This window comes from Argentina anserina, chromosome 3 (genome assembly GCF_933775445.1).
Source record: "Argentina anserina chromosome 3, drPotAnse1.1, whole genome shotgun sequence".
NCBI lineage: Eukaryota > Viridiplantae > Streptophyta > Magnoliopsida > Rosales > Rosaceae > Argentina > Argentina anserina.
In genome coordinates this window covers 4,326,358-4,338,822 of record NC_065874.1, presented here as the reverse complement: position 1 = coordinate 4,338,822, position 12,465 = coordinate 4,326,358, and the positions used below count along the sequence as shown (strand labels likewise).

Here is a 12,465-nt window from a genome sequence, read left to right as displayed (position 1 = left end):
TTTTTCTTTAGCGACATCTATATATGAATTGGTGTTATTCAATTTACATGCTCTCACAGCTTGTATTTTGGTTTTGTTAATTATCCTCATCAATGACACTATGTTATTAGTTTTGTTAATAGATTCACAAACTGCAAACAATTGGTGAATGTGTGATATGATCCTTGGTGGATGAACACTTAATAAGTTGAATGCCTGGACGCGGATTATTGTGCCTGATCCTGAAAAAAAAATGCTAGAGTTTGCAGTGGTGGTCAAGTAGTTTGTAGAAATGCGTGATTTTCCGATGAAATGGCGACGGAGATGTAAGCGAGCAAGACGTTTTACTCAGACATCCGGTGAGCACCATATATAGTCCCCATTAGGGGTTGACACGCAGACCGAAAACTGAAAAAAAAAAAATATATCCGAACTCAAACTGAATCCGAAAAAATTAAAAATTAAAAAAAACTGAACCGAAAATAAAAAAATGGAACCCAACCGATTATGTTCGGGTTGAGTTTTGGGTTTAGTCTCTCATAAACCGAACGAAACCGAACCGACCCAAATAACACGAAATCAACGGTCAACGTCAACGTTTTGGTATATTTTTACTTTTATTATTTAAAAAAAAGAGTAAAACTACATCCAACATAAACCTAATTGACTTAATCAATCTTGCGGCCTCTCTTATATCTTAGACAAAAACACTTATGGTCTTCTCTATTTCTAAATCTCCATTCCTTAGTGTAGCGCTATATTAATAGTTCACTTCATTCCGCAATACCAATCCACATAACTCTTCTCTCTTCTCTCCATTTCATGTCGCCTCTCTTTGTATCGTAACTCTTAAATTTGAATTCTCTAATATATGATTTTATTAATGTTTCATATTCTCATCGAATCAGTATCAATAACGGCTCACATGAGACATGAAAGAAGGTTTAGATAGACCAGACGACCTACACAAAGGGCTTAGCGAGGTTCATTTACCTAAACCCATAGAGAGTGCAAACATTTTTGCTCCTCAATATCTGATTTTAATGTAGTTGAGTATTTTGTTCTTGAGCTAAATATAGACTGCGGAGATGTTAGACTCAAGGTACGAAATAATTAATTAGACCTTTTGGTTTTCATTTTTATGTTAAATTTTGTACTTTGAAATTAATGTATAATATTACGTATTTTATATACGAGTAAAAAAAAACGAATCGTACGGGTAGAGTCGGGTTGTGGGTCACAGTCTCTAAAATGAAAAAACCAAACCGTAAAATTTGAATTGGGTCATGAGTTTTGTCCAATACCAAACCGTACTTACCAGTGTCCACCCCTAGTCCCCATATATACGATCGGTATCTTATTTCTAGTAAGCGAACTGCTGAAGCTTAATATGTAGAAGTAACTTTGCAAGGTAATGTGGGGGTTAGTTTACAGTTTAATTACTGCTATGCTTGTTCTGAAAAAGAAGGAAAAAAAACACTTGTACCAACGAAGCCTCAAGACATTAAGAGTGGGAAAAAAAAACTTAGATAATAACACGTTCAATTTGCGTATATGTAAACATGAATTCCACATCAACAGAATCGGCCGGTTTTGATGGACAGTTATATGTTTTCTTTAGAAATTAGAATGATTCATTACATCAGTTATGTCCATAGTCCATGCTCTGGCAACCACAAGTCTTACATTATTCTCAGCCAGTCATCCCCATTAATTTGGGATTGTCTATAAGATTGCTTGGAATAGAAGCACCAACAGGTAAGTGTTTGATTTATTCCTAGGTGGATGAACAGTTGAACACCCTTCATTTGCATGCTCGATTGCTCGTACATGAATCGTGTCCCAAAAAAGTGAAAAACACAATAGTTAGCACTGGCCATCGATCAATTGAAAGAGCCCGCTGGTGGAGCTGTTGTAACTTGTAACCGACTGTCCGATGAGCACTGCAGTGTAGAAGAGTGTAGATCTCTGTACAACCGTGATCTTATGTCTGGCAAATTGTTCAGTTCCTTTCAAAACTTACAATGTGAAACCTTTGTGCTTTATGTTGATAAGATTGCATGGTAATGTGAGATTACGTGTTGGGTTATATTATGCATGTGTGAGACTATTTTTTTCTGCACGTACCCAATTGTTTGTGGTAAATTATGATTCAGTGTGTACTTTAGTTTGGTCTGTGTTTATCCTCTTATTAAGATCAGTAACCTAGTTTGCTTATATGGTTTGAAGAAACCCTAATGCATGTGAAGATCGACGAAAGAGAAAATTGTATGCATATGGGGGAAAATTTCTCATTTCGCTTGTTTGCTAATCAAGTTTTAAGTGATTTGCTTAGCTATTCTATTTGATTGATCCAGTACGTATACAGATTGATATACTGAATAACTTGAACATATATCCTGAAATTCCTTCGATCATGCATTATATTTGAATTCGTTAGGCATCTCTTCAGAAATCAAACTCTGTATAGTCTATCTTTTCATAATGAAAGATTCAATAATATGTATACCAGAAATGTTTGTAACTAACAATATCGTCTTGTACACGTACATTTTATGTACTACACTCACTAGGACCCTCTCACTAGCTAGTATATAACTATATTCAATTGTTTTTCAAATATCAAACTCTTCACTTAGAGATCGATCAACTGACTGGCTACGCGTACGTTCGTAATAGATAGAGAACATTGTTTCCCATTTGTACAGTACTTGGTTATTAATTGGCTATATATCTCTTCTGAAGAAAATTTTATCTATAACTAAAACTCAAATCTAACGTATCTGATTATCTGAATGAGTTTGTTGAAACCAATTTATCTGATAATTAAGTCGATAAAACTGTATCTCAGTACTAAACTACTATATATGTGTGTAGCTTGATGTTCCCATAAATCACCTAGCTTGAGAAAGGATCAACCATGCGTAGCATTGTCACTTTGCTCGTTTATTTTTCCATTGCATCCTTTTTCGTTTCTACCAATGCCGGAAGAAAACTTCTCGACTCTAGAAATGTCTCCACCAGTGGAGCCAGCAACTTCACTATCGTCTGTGATCCTTCGAGGTACTCCAAACTCGGATTGGATATGTCAGTCCTTGGCTTCTGCAACTTAAAATTGACATACGATGCAAGGGCCAAGGACTTGGTGGACAGGATGACATTGGCAGAGAAAGTGAAGCAGCTCGGAAACAAAGCAGTCGGGGTGCCTAGACTTGGTTTGCCTAATTACGAGTGGTGGTCTGAGGCACTCCACGGTGTTTCCAACGTCGGTCCGGGGACTTATTTTGATGATGTCATTCCCGGTGCAACAAGCTTCCCTCCTGTCATTCTCACCGCTGCGGCGTTCAACGAGTCCTTGTGGAAGGAGATTGGTCAGGTATTACATGAAATCCCATCATGTCTGTGCTAATTACTTTTCTTCTGTGTTTCTGGCTGGAGAAGATGTGTACTGAACATAAAAAACTATCGGACATATACATGTATATATTTATATGTAACATGTTATTATACCAGTGGCGTAGACGGAAATGAATTATTATGGCTACGAAACTACTGCAAACTAATGCATGGCTTTGCATAACAGTGACCTGTATCAGTCATTAGATCGATGAATTCATTTCTACTAGATCATTTGTAGGCTCCAACATTATGTTTTCATGTTTATGATGTGACTTATCTGAAAATTCTTTCTATTTAGGTTGTTTCAACGGAAGCAAGAGCCATGTACAACCTAGGAAGGGGTGGGTTGACATATTGGAGTCCAAATATCAATGTAGTGAGGGATCCAAGGTGGGGAAGAGCCACAGAAACACCAGGAGAAGATCCTTATGTTGTTGGAGCTTATGCTATAAACTATGTCCGAGGCTTGCAGGATGTTGCTGGTACAGAGAATTTTACAGACTTGAACTCTAGGCCTCTTAAGGTCTCCTCGTGCTGCAAGCTCTATGCGGCCTATGATGTCGATAACTGGCTTGGTGTGGATCGTTACCATTTTGATGCCCAAGTGAGTTACTTAAACCTATGACTCTATGAGTTGCTACATTAGGTGTTTGTATTTCTGTATGTTACATATCGCTGAAATTCCTAATCTTTGTTTTTGATTTTTATTATCTAAAGGTGACGGAGCAAGATATGTCGGAGACTTTCCTTAAACCATTTGAGATGTGTGTTAAAGATGGTGATGTTAGCAGTGTAATGTGCTCCTACAACAAGGTTAATGGTATACCAACTTGTGCTGATCCAAAGCTCTTGAAAGATACCATTAGAGGAAATTGGAACCTTCATGGGTGGGATTTCTAGCTACTTTAGTTATACTTGTAACCCCAAAAATAATTCTCTGCGACCTATAATTCGATAGGCATCTGAAATTTTTGCTGTTGGCAGATATATTGTTTCAGACTGTGATTCTTTAGAAGTAATGGTGAATGGCCACAAATGGCTTGGTGACACCGGAGTAGAAGCTTCTGCACAAGCATTAAAAGCAGGTTAGTCCTTGACAAAACTCATTCTTGTTTTGATTAACATATCTGAGTTTGATTAACTAAAATATATGTACATTACATAGGGTTGGATTTGGATTGTGGAGACTACTACCCTAATTTTACTGAAACTGCCGTGAAACAAGGAAAGGTAAAGGTCCAAGAAATAGACAGGTCTCTAAGGCAGCTTTATGTGGTACTTATGAGACTAGGGTTCTTTGATGGAAACCCTATTTACAATTCCCTTGGCAAGAAGGATGTGTGCTCCCAAGAACACATCGAATTGGCAATGGAAGCAGCCAAAGAAGGAATTGTCTTACTAAAGAATGCCAACGAAACTTTGCCTCTCAACTCGTACAAGATCAAGAAATTAGCTCTCGTCGGGCCTCATGCCAATGCTACTACTGCTATGATTGGAAACTATGCAGGTATTTGAAGATAATCATGTTTTTTTTTCTTAATCTTGTTAAAACATGTTCCAACATCAGGAACTGTTTATTAGCTCTAATGGACTATACTCTTTTATTGTGTATTTAATTAGGTATTCCTTGTAAGTTCGTCTCACCTCTTGATGCATTTTCAACGTACGGAAAAGTGAGGTATGAAATGGGATGTGATGGTGTTAAATGTGTAAATGAGAGCCTGATATTCCCAGCCATGCAAGCTGCAAAGGAAGCTGATGTGACCATAATTTTTGTTGGATTAGACTTATCAATTGAGGCCGAGAGCTTGGATAGGACTGATCTTCTTCTTCCAGGGTACCAAACTCAATTCATCAATCAAGTTGCTCAAGTATCCAAAGGTCCAGCAATTCTAGTGATAATGTCTGCAGGGGGTGTTGATATCAGCTTTGCCAAGAACAATGATAACATCGAAGCTATTTTATGGGCTGGATACCCTGGTGAACAAGGTGGCCATGCTATTGCAGATGTTGTTTTTGGACATTACAATCCTGGTAAGTATCAACAATGCTTGTGGATTCACCTTAAGAGACCTAAAATGATGTCACAAACTAATGTATCCATAACAATTTTTTGTTGTTGTTTATTATCTTGCAGGTGGAAGATTACCTCTTACATGGTTCCCAGCTGATTATGTAGATATGTTGCCATTAACTTCCATGCCCTTGAGGCCAGTTGATAGCTTAGGATATCCTGGTCGTACATACAAGTTCTATAATGGCTCCACAGTGTACCCATTTGGATATGGTCTTAGCTACACCCAATTCAACTACACTATACTATCTGCAAAGAGATCTCTAGATATAAAGTTAGAGAAGTCTCAACACTGCCGTGACTTGGAGTACAAGGAAGGGAAACGAAGGCCACCCTGCCCTTCAGTCCTTATTGATGACTTGGATTGCCAATATGATTTCGAATTTGAGGTTGAATTACAAAATGTGGGCAGAAGGGATGGAAGTGAAGTAATTATGGTTTACTCAAAACCCCCAAGTGGCATTGCCTCTACACATGCTAAGCAGGTTATTGGGTTTAAGAGGGTTTTTGTGAAAGCTGGAATGAGTGAGAAGGTCAAGTTTATTTTCAGTGTTTACAAGAGCTTAGGAATTGTTGATTACACAGCTTATAATCTATTACCATCAGGAAGACACACCATTTCGCTCGGAGACGATGTGGTTACATTCCCTCTCCAACTCAACCTTTTGTAGAAACTGATAATTTGAAATTGGTAGTTTTTGGTTATCAGTTATTGGTGTAGGAAGAATCAGCTAGTAGGCCTGTAGTATTTGTTTTCCTCTTTCATTATCAATTATACACAGTTTAGGCCAATTGATCAATAAATTAGTTATTTTTCTTTTTGTTAGTATGGAACATTTCTTACCAAAGTATCCAGCAACCAGTTTTCATGAAAATGCTAACTAATCACTTAAAATCACCTATATATATCAGATATCCCTGTTGAGTTTTAACATAGAGTTATTTACAACTAAAAGGGTGTCTTTACTGATCTCAGAATGCTTATCATGTTTATATTCAGAACGATTTTCGTTTGGGATTGGAGGGTTCACATCCAAGTGTTAGTACTTCTCTATTACCATAGACAATAAGATAAAATTGGCTTATACACCAATAAAGCTGCATTGGTGTGTAGTTGTGTACTGCATCTTCTTGCCCTCACTCTGCATCTTTTTACTGTTTTTACATTACCTCCAACTGTAATGGAACATATTTTCAAACTACATATAAGCAAGAGTTTTCCTTTTTTCTTAAAGTGCATAGATGGATAAGGAAAAAGCCAAGAACAAAATTACCAGAAAACACGAGAACTGTTGGGATGATGGGTGTTAAAGAGTAAAGACATCCCCAACTTGACCAAATTGATCTCAGAGTGGGGACTAAAGGCACAGAACATTAGCAAGCAAGAAATGGTTGTAGTGGAAAAACTCGAAAAAAGTCTTCATTGGTGCTCCACTAACACAAACGCCTCAACTCGTCTTCAGTGGGGTTTCAATATACGGATGAATAGGAGGAACACAAAAGCACCATATATCCATGTCCCTACAATTCCAGCACCTAAAAGATAATGTAAAGCATACATCGATGGATTTAAAGTATAAGAATCCAAGATAATGACAGATTTGGGCAAGTCATGCTCACATAAAGCAACCAGTAACCATCTTGACCTTTAACAAAAGGAGCTTAGATGAATCTAGCACCAAATACAAATGGATGATACATTACACTACTGTGCCACACGCATGAATGCTCATTGGTTACGCTGGGAAATACAACAATGCAGCATGCATGTATGCCCACAATGTACATGTCTCTGAAATTCAAACAGATGAAAAGGAGATAAAAATGAGTTGAGACAGTGAATCTGTTCCAGAATAACTCATACTTCGATAAGCAACCTTGAAACTTCAAATATAATAAATTAAAATAACTTATTGAAATATGTTTAACCAGTCGAGGCTGGATAAAAGGGTGCATAGTTTTACATAGCACTCAATAGCTGCAACATGCCATTGGAAATTAAGTGACAACAAGCAAATGAGTATTCATATTACAAAGCAATGCAAATATCTTCAATCTCTGAACATCAACGAGGAGATAAGTTTCCAGTAGAAGCTCCAGAAAGCACAGAACCCCAATATTACCACCATAACAGGTTCAATCTTTAGTTATTTAAATTCCCGACACCAAGCTTCTGCATCTCAACTTTCAGAGACTTTAAGTACTGAACAGCTTCATCTATAACAGCAACTGTGTTCATTTCATTCCCACCAGGTACAATCCCTCTCAGTGCTCTCACCATCTTCTTCATTTTCTTCCGTTTTCTTTCACTGTTGCAGCAGCTGCTGCTACCAATGCCAGAAGGTTGTTCAAGTGTAAAATACCCATCCTTCCTGGTTTTCAAACCATAACTGGAACAAGAATCAGAGTATGAACTCCCATAGTTTCCATGAGTTCGTGCTGTACTGACCTCTTCCTCATCATATTCTTCTTGCTCTTCTTCCTCTTCCAAGCTCAACAATGCATTAATATCATCTGAATCCTCCTTCAGAGATGAAGATGTTTCTTTATCCTCATTTGTTCCCTCATTGAATCCTAAATTGTCTTGCATGTAAGCTGCACAGATGTCAAAAGCAGGACCAGAAATTCTGTGGGCAATTGCAGGATTGAACATGATCTGACTGCGATGATCAGTCTGATCGAAGATTATGAAATTCTTCGGGCAAATGTCAGAGGTTTGAAATTCAACACCATGGAAGGGTTTGTAGTGCATTGCATCATGAGGTAAAACAGTACCAAATGGAGATGCCACTGGCATATGCATGTAGTTATTACCCAGTTGGTTTGCAAAGGGCGGTGCTGCCTTGTTTGGGTCAAATGCTTGGTCACTCTGCATTAGAAATCCTAAGTAATAAAGCTGAAGAGGTGGAGCTTCAACTTGATTAGATGATACTACAAGTTCGATTAGATATATATTTGTAAAGTAATACTAAGGAGTGTTTTGCCAATCAACTTATTTCCATTCTGCTACTGGAAAGCCGCCTAATTCACAATTAACACCAATTACGAACAAACCACTGCCTTCTTATGTATAAATACAGCTGGAGAGCAGTCTATCTAAATCCCAGATTCACAAGATCGTTCTACTAGACTACGTAACAGGTTTAAGCAACTGACGGAAATATTCAGCCTGTACAAGCAAATAGAAGAACAGCATCAATCAACACAACAATATCTTCAAATAGGTACAGGCAGTCATGCTAAAGTACATTGAAAAATATCATAAAAAGCATACATGAGCATTTGCAAAAGAACAATAATTATGCAAACTGTGCAGCCAAGAAAAATCAAAAGAAGAAAACAGCTTGATTGTACAGCCTTTAGAGTAACCTGTCCTAAATTATAAATACCATATGAGAAAAAGGACAATCGAAAATGTCAATGTTTTCGCTTGATGCTGGATCTTGAAAATCATTTCAATTGAGAACATATCATCACTTCAGTTCAGAAAAATACAACCAACAAGCTATTGAAGTTAAACTACCGAACACAGATGAATATTCAACCCAGCATATGCTATTCCTGGTATGCATAAACGGCCAAAAGAAAATCCTTTAGTATGCCAATATTGGAAATAGTTAAAATCCTTTTTCCACTCAATCCTTATTCTAAGCTTTGTAGTGAAGAAATGAAATACACTACCTGTCAGGTAATTCAATGCCAGTTATCTTAATTATCCACTAGACATGTCAAAGAATCCAATTGGAGCTTGATAAGAATAACAACATGCCAGAAAGGAAATCAGATGGTGGTACGTACCTGGCAGACTTGCATCAGTTGGTAGTAAGCAATAATCCCAACATACATCATAAATTTCCCAACGTCCTGAATAGCTCTGTATCTCCTTACAGTTATCCCAATGTACATTCTCAAAATTCTAGCCACCCGTAGTAATCACCAAAGAAAGGATTTCTCCAACAACCAAAGAGTTTCTCCTGCATAAGTAAATCCTCAGAACAGCACATGTCAGAATAAAATTTGAATGAGCAACCAGAAACAATAAGAACACAAAATGCTCCATATTGTTACACAATGATATGCTGGGAAAAATATTGAAAGGAACCACTTCATATAGGGAAGTTTTGGTTTAAATTACAATAAAACAATCTTTTAAGAAACACCAAAAGAAAAAGTAGTTGCAGTGCTATATATCGGAGCACAAAAACGAGAAAGGAAATGCTGGAGCTAAATGCACTGTCCAGTCTCAATATTTACATCAGTCTTTACAACTTATCAGCTGAATTGACAGTAAGCATAGCCAACACATTAAAGTATTAAACATACTATAACAGAGAGGGCATAGGCTCACCGATTGAATACAATTACAGAATGACACGGAAGAACACCACCAAACGAACACAATTCCTGTTCCACGGCATTTTGATTTTACTTCTTTGATTCCAAATTAGTAGGTTCTAGCCTTCAAACTCCCAACTAACCAAAAAAAAAAAGTAAATCAAAAACTGCATTCAGCTAGCACAATATATAACACACTCACATACAAAGTCCCCAGTTTTAATATTGAAACAAGCATAAAGAAAGCCTCAAAAACTGAACAATCAATGGCATTTCACCATTCGGGCCTAGCAAAGCAAACCCCTTTACTACAATATTAACTGAGATTCATCTTAATCCATTCATTTCTATATGTTAATCAGCAACCAAGCACATCTTAATCCAGATTAAGCTCATAAGAAGGCTAACTTTCAGAGAATCTAATCACCAAAGTCCCAATTTAAAAACCCAACTTCAACAACAAACCAAGCACAAAAGGTTCCAAATTCAAACAGAACCAACCAGAACTAGCTCAAAGATCAGAGCTTTAAGCCATACAAAAACAAACCCAACTCAAATAAACAAGAATCAAATAAAAAAGATCAAAACTTTAGATCAAAACCTATGTTTCCTGAGATGATAGGACTTGGGTTCTCGGATTTATGAGCTGAAATTCACAGGAGCTGAGCTGATGAGCAAAGATCTAAAAGCTGAGTAGAGAGGAGTGTGTTTGGTTTGGTGGTTATTGAGTTTAACTGGGTTTGGGCTTTGGGGTTGAGAGAGGTGGTATTTAATTTTGGGGTTATATTGGGATGTGTGAAGGGATTGTGCAGACAGAGAGCAGTCAAACGCGGAGAGCGGGAGCCGTCGGATTGGGGGCCTTGGAAATGCTTTCCGTCTATTGCGGGGGAAATGATGGCCGTTAGATGGGGCACGCGTGCAGGAACCATGTGGGGCCCTTTCATTGATGAATGCGTATCGTGGAAATGACTCCTCACCCTTCCTTGCTCGTGTGGAAGCTCCCTCCACTTTATTAATTACACCCTTAATTACTTCAATTATGCTCTCCATAATCACTTTGTTTTTTGCACTTTATGTCTCTGATTCATTTTTTTTTAATTCTACTTTTGTAATTTACTATGGTGAATTGGTGAACGGTGATAGTGAATGGGAGGAGAGGGAAGAATTTAGAAGTGACGGAAACACGCAAGAAATTTTTCGTGACTTAAGCTTATGTGACCGAATAGTTTTGTAATCATTGCTCTAAATAGTTATGTGAACAAAACCATAGTTCTAAATAATTTTGTAATATGTTGATGATAGAGAAATTGTGAACAATACAACGGTTGAAACCATTGTTGTGAGATTAAGTTGTTCACTAACTCTTGGAATTCATAGGGATCAAACTAAAAAATGGAGTTTTGAATTACTTCATCATACTGTACTAACTTCCTGTTCATACAATAATATACGATGATTAGTAATCTATAAGTTACCTAATGGTTTTACTTATTGGTTGATTAATAACAACAAATTCAAATTATACATTATACATTTCTTGGCAATTCCACCCATTCCAATCTTGATTCAAACACTTGAAAGTAAAGTTTGTAGTAATGTAGCATAGTCCATTCCCCAAACAGGTAGATTAAGACTTTTATATGGTAGAAACTCTCATACCAACTCTGTCTAGTATAATGTTATGTCTTAAAATTTATATGAGTTAGTCATATATAAATATATAGTAGTCTGTTTTACACACAACTTTCATGTGCAATCCCAGCAAATAATGCAAATCTTCAGTGAAGCCAATTCAAAATGTATGAACTACTTTTCACACTACAAGGATTTCTCTACTAACCTCAAACTACAAAAATTTCAAATACTCGACTCTTTCTTTTGTTATTCCGTCAAGTGGAAGCTTTCAAAGCAAAACTGCTTGCTTGACAGAACTCACTGGGAAAGACAACGAACCAGAGTAAACCACCTTAAACAGTAACAAAACCATCATTATGGAATGAGGTGCAGGGTTTCCTCAATCATCACAATCCGCATCAAAGAAAGTGGAGGTTGGTTCAGCTTGACTTGAAGTTGTTGAATAAGGCTTTCAACTACTAACTATTAGTTTTTCATACTATGTACTAATCAGGAAGCGGGGGAGCTGAGGGCTCTGGCCGTGTATACAATGGCTCTGGCAATGAGTGCATGGGAAATTCCACCACCGGTGTGCGTGTCTGACGAAGCCAAAACATAACATATACTGCCCCAGCCACCAGCCCACAACCGACAATAGACCACACCACCATAAGTGCAATTGATGTTGCAGACAAGGCCCTACTTTCCCCCTTCTTCATTTTGAGACGTGCAGGGACGGCATTTGTTACAGGGACAAGTGGACAACTCCTTCATAGACACAATTTCCAGAACCTATACAGAAAATACAGAACGCTCGCATTAGAAATAACTTTCATATGCATATGGAAACTCTATAATCAAATGTCAAAAAGCAAAAATATTTACTTGAATCTTCAATCACAAGCATGCCAGTCAACTGAAAATAACAGCTCAAATCTGTTCTGCCAAAAGATTGGTAGTGAAGATTCATGGCAACATACGAGTGTTTAATAATAGTGTCTGGACCGCCGGGTTCAATTACACTACAGTTGACTTTACTACATGCGAAGTCAATGTTCAATTGT

At 37.4% G+C, this 12,465-nt stretch overlaps 2 protein-coding genes across 3 annotated transcripts; one reads left to right on the top strand and one right to left on the bottom strand.

Moving 5' to 3' along the window:
• Positions 1 to 2,899: 2,899 nt before the first annotated feature.
• On the top strand, positions 2,900 to 6,123 carry LOC126788498 (probable beta-D-xylosidase 5). The gene is made up of 7 exons (XM_050514494.1): positions 2,900 to 3,355; positions 3,677 to 3,982; positions 4,096 to 4,265; positions 4,363 to 4,463; positions 4,544 to 4,885; positions 4,999 to 5,412; positions 5,516 to 6,123. The coding sequence occupies exons 1-7, from the start codon at positions 2,900 to 2,902 to the stop codon at positions 6,121 to 6,123; spliced, it is 2,397 nt and encodes a 798-aa protein (XP_050370451.1).
• Positions 6,124 to 7,326: 1,203 nt separating this feature from the next.
• On the bottom strand, positions 7,327 to 10,555 carry LOC126785732 (transcription factor bHLH144). Of its 2 annotated transcripts, XM_050511356.1 has the most exons (4): positions 10,389 to 10,555; positions 9,801 to 9,925; positions 9,251 to 9,426; positions 7,327 to 8,621 (listed from the first exon to the last, which is right to left on the bottom strand). In XM_050511356.1, the coding sequence occupies exon 4, from the start codon at positions 8,325 to 8,327 to the stop codon at positions 7,596 to 7,598; it is 732 nt and encodes a 243-aa protein (XP_050367313.1). In that variant the 5' UTR covers positions 8,328 to 8,621; positions 9,251 to 9,426; positions 9,801 to 9,925; positions 10,389 to 10,555; the 3' UTR covers positions 7,327 to 7,595. The 2 variants fall into 2 exon arrangements, with proteins under 2 accessions (XP_050367313.1, XP_050367314.1); XM_050511357.1 differs by lacking the exon at positions 9,801 to 9,925 and having other exon boundaries at positions 10,389 to 10,540.
• Between the last annotated feature and the right edge of the window lie 1,910 nt (positions 10,556 to 12,465).